At 49.6% G+C, this 13,483-nt stretch overlaps 2 protein-coding genes across 2 annotated transcripts in view; both read right to left on the bottom strand.

The window, feature by feature from the left end:
* Positions 1–8,598, bottom strand: part of CUNH5orf15 (chromosome unknown C5orf15 homolog) — an 11,235-nt gene extending 2,637 nt beyond the window's left edge. Inside the window, exons 1-2 of the mRNA XM_004696612.2 lie at positions 8,481–8,598; positions 663–1,186 (exon numbers count right to left, since the gene is read on the bottom strand). Of these exons, the coding sequence (XP_004696669.1) occupies positions 663–1,186; positions 8,481–8,598 (642 nt within the window). The remainder of the gene's footprint in view (positions 1–662; positions 1,187–8,480) is intronic.
* Positions 8,599–11,042: 2,444 nt separating this feature from the next.
* Positions 11,043–13,483, bottom strand: part of VDAC1 (voltage dependent anion channel 1) — a gene marked incomplete at its 5' end in the record, with an annotated part of 20,426 nt that continues 17,985 nt past the window's right edge. The window contains 2 exons of the mRNA XM_030888899.2: positions 11,043–12,027; positions 13,157–13,214. Of these exons, the coding sequence (XP_030744759.2) occupies positions 11,936–12,027; positions 13,157–13,214 (150 nt within the window). The remainder of the gene's footprint in view (positions 12,028–13,156; positions 13,215–13,483) is intronic.

Here is a 13,483-nt window from a genome sequence, read left to right as displayed (position 1 = left end):
GCTTAATGAATTAAAGCCAAAAGTATTAATTTTTTCCCACACATATACCCACTGAAATAGCAATGGTCAATTAAGATATAAAATCTTCCTTAACAATTAGGCTTCAGTTTTGCTCATTAAGAAATAATGTGGAGGGGAGGGAGCACTAGAATTGATTGTGATTACACAACTCATTTTAAAAGCGATTTAACCATGAAAAAAAAGTTCTAAAATTGATTGTGGTAATGAGTGTATGATTCTTCTTAATATGAATTGTGTAAGATGTAGATTATGTGCTGATCAAACTGTAAAGAGAGAGAGAGAGAGAACTGGAGCTGGCACCACCAGAACGGCATGACTGAGGGCGGCGCCCTGTGAAACAGGGAACCGCTGAAGGATTTGTGAACTGATTGTTGGGTGGGACCTCATTTGCTGTGTACACTCTTACACTGGGCAAAACATTCGACAAAGAATTTGAGTTCTTTTCTTAGAAGCACATGTAGTCAAGCATTCTTTAAGCTGATACAATACTCTCTGGATTTGTACGCTGATTGGAAATCTCAGCACTTGACTATCAATTTATAGGTGACTGAACATTTTTAAAACATGCATCTTCAAAGGATCAATGAGCAACATGGCTGCGATGATAAAAGGACGTAAAGGGGCTGACAACTCCAACATACCTTCCTTTTGTTGTGGTAGGTGACATAAACCACAGCAATACAAAAAGCAAAAATGACGAGGTGGAAAAAGAAATGGCTGTCTTCCTCCTCGAGGTCTGCGGACGGGGTCTGGAGGGACTGCACTGGCTGCCGGAGGTCCACGTAGCCCCTGCTCTCCTCCAAGCGCTCCCGGGCCTCCTCCTCCTCCTGCCGGGGGCTGCCGGTCCACTCGTACTCGCCGTACTCGGCCGTGTCAGGGCTGTCTCTGGCTGTGCCTGGAGAGCTGTTCAGTGAGAAGAGCACCTCCTCGTCCAGGCTGGGGTCGTCGGCGTCCGCGTCCTCCTGGGCCAGAGTGGTCGGGGAGGGCTGCGGGGCTGCAGATGCTGCCCTGCTTTTCTCTGCACTGGTGTGGGGAGGGAGGGTGGTGCTCATCGGAGCCACGGAAGCGTTGGCTTGGGGGTCATGTTGCACTTCAGCACTTGCATTTGTAGTGGACACTCCTGGGCTGTGAACAATTGACTCCACTGAATCAGTCAGGGCTGCAGCTGCAACACATGAACAAAGACCATGCGATGAAAACCTCCGCCTGTGCTCTACAACGCTACGGGCATGCACGGCAAGGTGTCACAAGACCGTCCAACACCGAGCACTTCCCTCGCTTTAAATTCCCATCCTGCTCTCCTGCTTTAACTTTGTATCCTCCTCTTTGGGGGACGTTTCTGGAAGCACTCACATTGTGCTTCCTGGCCCTCAATGTAGCAGCCCACGCCCCTCTCCCTCCTGGATTCTCTACTTCCATTCCTCCTCCTCCTCTCCCGGCCCTTCCTTCCCGGGCAGATGCTGACACTCCGTCTGCTCTGGCAGACTGTACTGCGGCCTCCACTCCTTCACTCCTGCCGTTAGCACTCACGTTCCAGGCCTGCCCACTGAAAACTGATCCCTGGCAGTGGCTACAGTGCCAGGCTTGAAGGGCAGCTGATCTTGAGAACTGGTTAATAAGCCTCCACAGCCAGCAATCAGCTACCTTTCTTCCTCATCAATTATTAATCAGATAGCAATTGCTTTGCCAGATAGCAACAAGGGAAGCAGCCTAAGAGACCTCTCATTCATAGCTGGCCACCAAGAGAGAGGTCTGCCTTTATTGGGTCAGAGGGCAAAGTCCACAAAACTCTACCCCACCCCATTTTTTTTACCCCAGAGGTTGGACGGCAGGCATCCTTGTCTAGACTTCACCCCATTACAGACAGACGGGGGCTGATACCAGCCCAAGAGTCACAAAGGAAACATGGCCCCAGATTTAAGTGCATTCATCACAACATACGCCATTCAACTAAAGCTTTATAAGCAAGCGTTTCCAAGGGACCCTGGAAGATTCCCTCGCCCAATTTAAAAATATAAGAAGAATGCTTTGGGGGGAGGAAAACTCTTAAGAGGCAAAAACAGGGAACTGAAACCTGAACGCTAAATGTGACTGCGCTATTCCAAGATGACAAAAGACAATCTAGGTCTGAGGAATGACACCGAGTGCATACAAGCTCCTGCAGCTCTGAACTAGTTCACTCCAGTTCCACCCCTGCGGAGAACTTGCATTTCCACGCTGTGATCGTTAGGTTTTTTGTGTTAACAGCAACCGTAAAAAGATATGGGTGGAGTTTAGTCTATCAGGTCACAGCTTGATGACCTCATCTGGAGGTGCCACCGAGATAAACGGCTCGCTGGAGGTGGGCCACTCTCTCTCTGCCTTCTCCTCCCTCTTGACACCAGATGGAAACCTGCCAGAGCCCTGGGGACGCGCCCACCGCCACTGGATCCACAGGACTGTGCCCACCGGACTGTGACCTTCCTGCATTCTGCATCCTGGCACGTGGCTGCGTGAGTCTGAAGAAGGTCTAGCATCGAACTTTTGGACTGGGCTGGGCTGGGGAGTTTTCCTGATATATAAAGTTTCTGGATATAAAGCTCTGTCTTATACATAGATGAGTGTCACTGGATTTGTTTCTCTCGTCACCCTGGCCTGCCACAAACCCAGATACACTGAAATCAGAATCCCAGAATCTTGTGAGAACATACGCTGTGATTCTGTATACGTGGGGTGGAAATACAAATTCTCCACAGGGGGCTGAACCAGAATGATCACGTTCAAACCCTGGGTCCTCCCAGTCTGCATGCTTCACTAAAGGTAAAGCATTTTACTGAGTGAGTCTGTATTACAGCTTCAATTCTGAGCACCAGGTTTGTGCAACGCTTTGGTTTGCAGTGGGTGGGGTAGACCCCCTCAGTATGTCCACACAAACCAAGCCCCAGTGAGCCGTTTAGACCACTGCATTTGCTGAGACACCCTTGGCCCGCCCGGGGAGGGCTGTCTAGCCCTCAGTAACTTACTGCCTGGGCATGCCTTTGACGGAAATTGAGGTATTGGGTCACAGGGTCATGAGACATGCCCCGACCAAAATGGTCAGAAGGTCCGGATTTAACCTTATAAACCTTTCTTATCCCAGTCACAGTCCCTCCCTCTCTGTAGCCTGCGAGTTTCCCTTTGTGTTCCATGTCCTGTGTAAGTAGCCGTACAACTGACTGTGACTGCTTACACACCACAGGGCTCGTGCTGATGGCCTCCCTCAGCTGGATCAGCTGTCTTTACCTTGTTGCTACGAGTCTGAACCTACTCCATGCAATGGGGTTTCCCCAACAACAATTCTACACAACAAAACTTCAGAGGAAGTCCTGTTAGATATTAATCTACTGTAGCAGCTCTTCAAGAACTCTGAGGTGGTCATTCTTTTAAAAATATGAACTTTGTTCCTTTAGACCTAAATATCCTAAATGTTAGTCTATCAAATTAAAGCAAAGCCGTTCACAGGTATAAGATTAAGACAAGCCAATCCATGAATAGAGCAGACAACCCGTTATGTGAACACACTCTGGGACGTGACATCTATTTGAACCAGGAAAAAAGAAAATTGCTAGTCTCAACTGGGCCGAACAGAACCTCCCAGAAAATACTTTAACAAAACTTTAAAACTGTCTGACATCTTTCCTCATAGCTATTTTCTGACATTTCTAACTGGGAAAAGCGTAAGCAGCTCCTTCAGGTGAGCACATTACTCAGGAAACTATTACCAGGAGTTACTAAAAACGATCTTTACATTTGTCACCTGGCCTGAGGACGACACAGGCACTGAAGAAGTACTGTTTCTCTGGAAAGTTAATTTTCTTGCCAACTTGTGGGAAATAGGCTAAAAATAAAATCAGGAAGTAAAATAACTGACCAGGGTTGCTTAACCTTGTTTTTTTGAAAGAACGGTTTTTCTACCCTGGACTTTCTCTGAAGGGCATACTTGATGGAGATGGGCCTGAGGATGGTCTTCGTTGCCATCTCCCACTCTCTCCATGTCCAGAACCCCCACGCCACCCCCACCCCGTGCACTCTGAAAGGCGTCCTGGTGGCGCTGCGGTGAGCCTTGGACTGCTGGCTTCACGGTCGGCAGTTCACATCCACCTTGGAGAAAGACAGGAGCCAGAATCAACTAACGGTCCTGGGTGTGGGTTTCTTGTTTGGTGCACTCAAGACTCAGTCAGCAAATCCTTTCTTGCTGTAAGCGAAACTTGTTTCTCCCATAAGGACATGCTTTCCCTGCAGCCCTTTCAATTAATGGTTGTTGTTTCCTACCATACCTTTTACCACTAAGTCAATCTGGAGAAGAGGGAGCTATCCTCCATCCTCAGGACCCATTCCCAGCCATTCCCCAGCCCCCTCCTTCAATGCCCCCAGCTTTGATCCTCCTGGCACCAGCTCTCACCCATGACCCTGAGCCATGCCCATTTCTCAATCATCGCAGCCTGTCCTCCTGCCTTGATTTCCATGATGTGCCTTTCCCCTTCTCTTAGCCACTAACTCCCAGGGCCATGAGCTGCCACCGGGGCTGTTCTATCCTTTCAATATGAGTGTCCCTTCGCTAGCACGTCTCCCATCTTCCAGGTCATTCCCGGATCCTCGGACGGTCAGCATCACCCCTCCGTTGAGGCCCTCATACACGCAGTGCACTCTGTGCCCTCTTCACCCCGATGCAATGCTGGGGTTCATCGGGGTCAGCCTCTAATCCCTCTCTTACACACACCTCCGACTCTCTCCCCCTTCACCCCAGCCCACTCACTTGGAAGACCATGGACCTAGTTAGACCCAACTCTCGAGTCCTCCCCATCTGCACACTGTGCGGATGAACATGGCAACAAAAAATACACAACTCTGTCACTTTTGATAAGGGCCTTCAAAAAGGTAATGGAAAAAATACTTTTTCATTCCATTTCTCCATGAACCTTTGAAGCCCCTTCATATTTCATTTTAAATCCCGTGCTGACAAGGGCACTGAATTCCCCTGCTCCATGCACCTCCCGGCTCCTGAGAACAACTGCCAAAGCCCCCGCTAGCCTCAGCTGGCCCACGCTCCCTCTGTCATCTTCACTTCTCACAGGACATCCACTCCCCGTGTCTCTGAGAAAAAGGGAGCCATCAGAAGGGAACCTCCATGAGCTACTCGACTCAGAAATCCAACTGCCTACCTGACAGCACTCTGCTCAAAAAAGACATTCTGACTTAGTTGACAGAATGATGAATTCTAGATACAGCTCTCTATTCCTCCTGCGAAGAATAACTAGAAAACGTGGGCATTATTTATCAGAATAACTTAAGAAGTTACTGAGAAGGCAAGAGGGGCTAGAAACTGAGCCAACGGCTAAGAGATGACAGGGTGAGGTGTTCCCTGGGTTTTCTTGTTGACTCGTGTATTCTGCACTGGCACATTAAAAGGCCAGAGTAAAATCAGACTCAAAATGAGTCAGGATAAAAATGAGTGAGTTCTGAAGGACCTGTGGGTCTACAACAAAAGCGCTAACGCATATTAGATTGGAAGGGGTGGAGAAGAGGGCAGAGCTGAAAGTGTGCCCAAAGGAATAATGGTTGAAAACTGACACTGTCTCGAATCTGGGGAAAGGGAAACACAGCACGGAGGGAACACTGAGCTCCTAGGAAGATGATAGAAAAACTCAGAAATAGTGATGGTTTTTAACATCACTGAACTGCACGTAGACAGCACAATGAATTGACAAATGTTTCCCTATACATATGCCAGGATTTAAAGAGAAGGAACAGAATCTCTAACAATAAATGCTTTAGTATTACATTTAGGTGATCGCTGAGGAGCCGTGGAGCAAATGCTGAGGAGCAGGCACTTGTAAAAGGCCTGGCAAGACGAGGACACACAGAAGTAATCCAAAACAGTGCTTACATTAATCTTGACTATCAAAGCAAAAGCATTAAACTTTAAAACTCTTACAGACCACTAAGAATACATCTAAGCACTGAAATTTTAAGAAGCCACACAAGAAACAAGTTTAATTAAATCTGATAGGGGAATCTTGAAACGTTTATACTTACTTGACATATGGCACTCAGCATATTCTATATTTTAACTTTCTGTTATTGTTGTGGTTACAAGAGTGATTATTCTAAAATCACTATTTGCCATGGGCGTGCTTATCGAAATATTTCTATGGCACCAAGCTTTGTAACCATACCCTGTCCTACCACAGAGCTAATCCTTCATTAAAGACATGTATGTTCGTTCTCCACTTATTTTAGCAGAGGATAACCTGAATTTATAACACTTAAAATCAGCATATGTAAGGACCTAAGTTCTATTAAAAGCCCCTAAAAGGTTCCATGTAATTCAAACAATATTTTTGCAACTCCAATAACTAACAGATGCCTTAATGCTCACACTCCCCATCACCAGCCACTAGCACAAGGCTGTCAGCCATCTCCTGGCAGGGAAAGAGTTGCTCCTGAAACATTCGCCAAATACATAGCCTCCAAACCATACCTCCGAGGCCTTCCAGCAGGAAATCCGTTTAAGTGCCATTTCTCCTTGGATGATTAAATGACTAAATGTGCTAATTTAAGTACTTTAGCTATAGCAATATTTGCATCAAGCAGGGACACTTTCATTACATTTTACAAATGATGAAAGGACCTTGGAAACACAGGCCACAGTCCTGTGATAGAGGAAAGTGTGTATGGAAGGGGGCGGGACAAAAACCCAAACTCCCCGCCAGGGAGTCAGTTGGTGCAGACCATAGTCAATGTCCCGATTCACAGCAACCCCACAGGCCACAGCAGAATCGCCTCTGTGGGTTTCTGAGGCTGTAAATCTTTACAGGAGTCAACAGCCACATCTTTCTCCCGGGGTGCAACTGGTGGTTTATGAACTGCTGACCTTTTGCTTAGCAGCCCAAAGTGTAGTCCACTACGCCACCAGGGCTGGCCAGACCTTCTTAAATAAAATAAGAGAAAACGACCTAGTATTTTTGGCACGTGAAAGCTAGACAAACGGTAAGGTAGACCCAAGAATCGATGCATCTGAATTATGGTGCTGGAGAGGCATATTCAAAGTGCGGGGGACTGCCAGTAGGATGCTGAAGCATCACCCACAGCCAGAAGAACAAACTAATCTGTCTCGGAGGATGTGCAGCCGGAATGCATCTTCGATGCACATACTTTGGCCACTCAGGAGAGACCAGTGGCAGGGTCGGTAAAAGAGGACGACTTCATGGAAAAAGAGGCTGACCCTCAAGACACGGAGTAACCCGGTGATTGCAACAAAGGGCGCAACCACACGGCCATCATCAGGAGGGCGCAGGGCCAGGCAGGATTTCATTCAGAACCAACGCCATGGCTCTGAACCACCTCACCAGCCGGTTCATGCTTTCTCCACCGGAACCCCACCAAAAACATTTAGAGCAAAGACGAAGATTCGGTCTGGGTCTGCAAGGAAAAGAGGTACGGACTCCACCAGCTCTTTGCATGCTCACTATCAATTCTTACAGCGGCACGGGGTCTCGGGTCCTGGGCTTCCGGGTGGCCTCATTTCTTTTTCTTTTAATCGTTTTACTGGGGGCTCATACAACTCTGATCACAATCCAGACATACATCAATTGTGTAAAGCACATTTGTACATTCACTGCCCTCATCATAATCAAAACATTTGCTCTCCACCTAAGCCCCTGGCATCAACTCATTGTTCCCCTCCCTCCCGGCTCCCCCGGCCTCATTTCTTAATAAAACCTTTTCGAGAGCTTGGTTCGCAAAGTAACGTTTGCAAGAAAGGAAACCCTACTTAGTGACGCCCCACAGGCCCATAATAAGAGACGAGGTTGTCCTTTTGCAGCCAAGACATAGGGAAAGAAAGTCGACCGTGCTTACCACGAACCTCCCAGGTCCCGAACGCCTCCCTCCGAGCCCTGGAGAAGCGCAAGGCGCGCGGATTACCCGGTACAGAAACTCCCCGCCTCCAGAGATGCGCCGGTGGCCCCAAGAACGCTCTTTCGCCTTCATTTTCGCTCGGTCCGGCTACTTCCCCGGCCCGCCCCAGTCTTGCCCCGACCTGCCGCCGTCCGGGAATCTCCCAGCCTCCCGCGTTCCCTCCGGGTCCCCGAGACGCCCTTTGGGACTCACGCTACAACCCCGGCCATGTCTTCAGCCCAGTCCCCGCCACCCTCGGCGCCCCGCCACGGCCACGCTCCCGGCGACAAGCCAGTCTTCGGGTCCCCCAGCGCTCCCCGCCCCTGGGTCCCTAGCACCCCTCGACTCCACTTCCCAGGCCCCTAGAGACAGACCCCCAGCCCCCCAGCCCGGCCAAACACCCTATTCTGCCTCCTCCGGGCCGCAGGGGCACCAGTCCCTCCGGACATCGCCGTCCGAGCTCGGGACCCTCGGAAGCGCCCTCCGCCCGGCCCCGCCCGTCTCCGGTTCGCGCCGCGGCCGCCGGGGCCCGCCGCCATTACCCGTGGCCAGCGTGGTGGACGCCAGCAGGAGCGCCAGCGCCCACGGCCGCGCCAGCCTCCCAGCCGCCTGGACGCTCCGCGCCGGGCCCCTCATCCTCCCCAGGGCGGCAGCAGCCATAACGGACTCGACCCGGAGCCTGCGCTGTTGCTAGGCGCTACGTCACGGCGTCAGGGAGCACGTCAGGCGCCGCGGCCCGGGGCGTCTACGTCCCAGCGTGATGACGTAGCCCAGACCGGCGGGGCGAGGCAAGGGGCACCAGTGTCTTCAGCCCTGGGGATTTCAGAACTGGGCTGTGGGTCAACCCCCTGGTCCCCAAAGCGAAATGACTGCCCCCTTCCCTCCCAAAGGAATGTTACACAGTTAATGTTAATACTGGCCCTATAGGGTATTGTAATTTTTTAAAATCCTTTTCTGCAATCATTTATCATGACGTTATTTAGCACCTGTATTTCAGGTTAGAGCAATAAACGAAGCAAGTCTCCTGACTAGAGTTCTTGTCAGGTCCAGGATAGTATAAAACATATAATATATGAAATAGTAATGGCAGTAAGGATGAAAAAGAGGTAGGAATAGGAGGTAGGGCCGAAGGGTTGCCATTGTGAATAGCTTCCAGATTCCCTGCAATAAACTATTACTTTTTTACATTTTATTATTTATAATAACTCCAGTATATAAAATGCAAATTTAGGGTCTTTTGGGGAAATCTACTCTGACCCTTCGCACAACTCTTCGGGCTGATCTGTGGGTGTGTTGTGTGGCTGTTTCTTTAATAAACATCTACAAGGCTTCGATTTACGTGCCTTCCATGGGTCAATTTTCAGGAAAATCGGTGTGGCATAAAGCTACGCATTTGTTGTACCCACAGTCCCACCACTCGTCTCAGGAAACTGCTGCTGCTCCCAAACCGCCTGCCTCTCTGCACAGAGAAGGCCTATGTGCTATTCCTACCTCTGGTTCCCTCAACATTTATCTGGCCCCGCGACAGCTCCGAAACACACGTACACTGTGTGATTAAGAAAACTCAGAGCTCATTCATCTGCTCACTTCCCCAAGCCCAGAGGCTGAATGGTGCCTTTATTGCCAATCCACGAAGTTGGCCCGAGTCGAAAGTCCTCCCAAGAGAGCATTCCTTCTTCACAGAAGTGGGCAGTGATGGCCAGGGTGGGGGGGTCTGCAGAAAACCACCACACCTACCATAACCAATGGCCCTTCAACCCTCGCTCTGCTTGGAGACGGGTTCAGACTCAAACACAGGGCTTTTCCTGCTGTGTCCACTCAGCCCATTTGGCCCTCAGCCAGATTGCCTCTGAACTTAAGGCATTTGAGGAACTGTGCCCAGTAATAGCCCAACATGTTGTACCCAACAGGCAGATGTCTGACAAATACCAGAAGGGAAAAACACCCTCATATTCAGAGGACCTTTTACGCTGTACCTGAGCTCTGATTGGATGTGCCCAGCAGTCACCACATGCCAGTCTCTGGACAAAGGCAACAAAGTTCAAAGGACTCTCTTGGGGAATGGCTGCAGGTGCTCACCCGTTCAAGACACGTCATTCCTTGAGGCCACTGGTTAGACAGATTCCTCCATCTGCTTCTAGTGGTCCTTTCCAAACACCCCTCATTAAAAAACCTTAAATTGTGCCTCAAAATGTGCATGAACGGGGGCATTGGGGAGGTCTTATTTGTTCAAGTTGGATGGCAGACTGTAGTTTTATTATTCTATGAAAATGTCAACTATCAAATGGCAACTCTACGTATATGGCAGAATCCCAAAAGAAACTCCCAGTGACTGTACCCTTGCTTGATGCCCTTGAGGGTGGTACAGACCAGTGGCACGATGGGACATGACTCATGTGACTCATCAGGTGGAGCTGAGTGGGTTCTGACTCACAGCAAACCCCACGTGTCAGAGAAGCGAGCATGCTCCGTAGTCTTACGATCGCCAGGTGTATACATGTCGGATACATGTGTTTGTAAGTGCTGAATCTACAAGGTGGTTTCAAAATTTTGGGGGAAAAGCAGAACTCAAATACAACACACTTTTCACACTCAAGCCCCCTCATATGTATATTCATGTAACACATCAGACAGGGGGCGGAACAGGCTTCCTACATCTATCCAAACGACGTGAGAAATTCTGTTTACTGGGTCAGAAGGCTTGGGAGTCAGGGCTCAGGGAACAACTTTAATTGGCATAACAGGCTCTTCTGAGGCTAACTAGTTGATGCCTGCCTACACCACATAAAGGAAATCAATACTGCCTCACCCCTGTGGGACCTGCAGGAGAACCCAGAGCTCCACACAAGAAAGCAGTCGGTTGACATCCCAGAGGCAGCACGGTGAGCAGCAGAACAGAGAGCCCAGCCCATTGCAGCTGCACTTGACCTCCGGACCTGAGGAATGAGTGCGGCTCTGAGCTGCTAGGTTTGTGGTTATCTGTTAAGCAGCAACCAAGCATCACTCGTATCCAAGACTCAGAGCAAGCGTACACACAGCAAGCAAGGGAGGGAGCTCCGTTTCCTTTATGTACACTTGTGTCAAAAAGGACAACAGAAAGAGGATGAGGTTTCAATATTTTATTCAAGTTTCATTTTAAGTGATGTTAATTACAGCATTTGATGGGGGAGGATCTAATTCCACACAAAACGGAAGACTCTAAAATGTACCCATGAAACGGCTAAAAAATAAACTGAGTGGAGAAGACACCACAGCCCAATTGAGGTTCTGGGTGCGGTCGCCGTGTGGTTCCTGTGACCGAGACCTTGCCAGCTCGCGGCCAGCCGGGGTGTTGTTGGTGTTGGGAGCTAGTCCACACTCTGGTGCAAGGACACTAAACCACAACTTGAGAGGGGGTAAGTCCTGGATTATTGGCTTCATCACACCTACCTTCTTCACCCCAAAATGGCACACACACACACACACACACACACACACACACAAATCAGCTACCACACCCAGCAGAGTACTTTTGGTGTAAAGAGGTGATGGCCTTTGGGGGGAAACAGGTCATGAGGATGGGTCTTCAAAAGCCCCTGTCGGCTGGGTGTGCCCACACCATCAAGCAACGAGCGCTCGGGTTAGCAAAGCAAGGTTGGACTCTCAGGAAGTGGTGATTTCACTCATGACTCACTGTGAATTGACAACGTGCCTACACACGATCAGCTTCCCTCGCAGCCATTTCTAGATCAAGAAGAAACCTGACATCTCTAGAAGGGAGTCACCCAGTCCACCGCCCCCCAAAGGCTACAGCTGAAAGACCTTTTTTTGGAGCCGGGTCTCTTCTGTACCTCAGAGAGGGGAACACGTTAAAGCTGAATCCGCTGTCACCTGGAGGTCTAACATGATATTGAGCGATGCTTGCATCCCAGACATACAACATTAACAGGTACACTAGAATTCTGAAGGTAGCTATGCTGCAAAATAGTTTAAAATTAGATGATTGTACAGTATTCGTTTATGCTTGGAATTCCAGTCCTAGACCAAGCTTGTGGCCACCGGCGTTGACATTCTTGCCGTCCAACAGAGCAGACAGTGTCAGCTTGATGCCTGCCATGAGGACATCCGGGCAGAGGGCGGGTGCGGTGGAGACGGAGGGGGAGAGAAAAGGAAAGTCAACAAATGACAGATGCTGATGCACACTGGCAAAGCCAGACCCTGCTCTAGCTGTGCTTGCTCAGCAGCATCAAGACCACCGGGCACTCCCACTGGGCTTCGCCCTTGACCAACAGATATCCCGCAGTGACTGTGGCACTGACAAGAGCCTCCCCAAAACCACTTGAGAGACCTCCACTCTCCACTGCCCTCTTCCCGCCCCTGCTACAACCCATCTCCACTGCTGGCACCCAAGGAAGTGTCCTCCACAACTGGCCCTTGACACAAGGATAAGGTGACCAGACGTCCCGCTTTGGGCGGGACAGTCCCAATTGTTAACAATTTGTCCCACGTCCTGCGGCATTTTTAAAAAGTCCCGATTTTTGGAAAGAATGCACGACAAGCTAGGGTATACGGTTTTCGGCTGCCATGTGGCTATTTCGCCAGGATGAGTTTTATCAATGGTGTCCCGCTTTACCAATTTAAAATCTGGTCACCTAACACAAGGACCCTGACCCAGACCCTGGGGTCCTACACTCACCTTCACAATGTGCACACACATTCATATCATGCACATGTATCACCCACACATGCATACAACTTACTAGTTTTCTCCCCTAAACTAGCTTGATCCTGACAGCATGGAATCTTACCCTTCCACGGTTGAGGCTCAGCATGACCAAAACAATCTCAAAGTGGCTCTATCTCCTATAGCTCTACACACCATGCCCCGCTGCCTAGCCGCCTGGGAGACACCCCTGCGGACTGCCTTTCTTATGCCTTAGCCTTTGTCCAGTAGGGTTGATGAGAGCTCACTGGAAATAAGATTAAGTATTTTGTACACAAAAAATGTCATCTCTATGAGCTTTGGCTTGCCCACCTCCCCTCCACCCACCCCCATTTACTGTGCTCCGTAGCCTATAAATGTTTCCGGATGACCCTGCCTCCTTTTACAACGTTTCATTTAAACGACACGGTTGAAAATACATTCTTTTACAATGTACTCCACATGCATGTTCAGGATAAGCAGCAACACAGTAGTAGACTGAAGACAGCACTGAGTCCCCACCCAGGGGCCACGTACCTGGCTTTAGGGTCTGAGTGTAGCCTAAACCGATCAGGCTGGAGTTGTTCACCTTTGCCTGGTTAGGGGAAAGAGAAGAGAGTGGAAATGCTCAGTACTTCACATGCCCAGAATGAATAAGAGCTCTTTACTCAGCGTGGGAGCTGAGCTGAGTCAGGATTTGAGGTGGCCTGGCAGTAAGACCCAGTAATCCCCTATGATGTGATCTAACGGCATGTGATCACCTCCATAGGGGATCTGCTGCTGTAGCCCATCAGGTGCAAGAAGACTAGGGTGGGGCACAACCCCTTCATCAGGTCACAGCCTCGTGGAATTAAGTGAAAGGGC

Source organism: Echinops telfairi, unplaced genomic scaffold (assembly GCF_000313985.2).
Source record: "Echinops telfairi isolate 266 unplaced genomic scaffold, ASM31398v2 ScPeMD7_7469;HRSCAF=8507_1, whole genome shotgun sequence".
In the NCBI taxonomy this organism is placed as follows: Eukaryota; Metazoa; Chordata; class Mammalia; order Afrosoricida; family Tenrecidae; genus Echinops; species Echinops telfairi.
The sequence above is the reverse complement of the archived record's forward strand: the minus strand, read 5'-3'. Positions and strand labels throughout refer to the sequence as shown.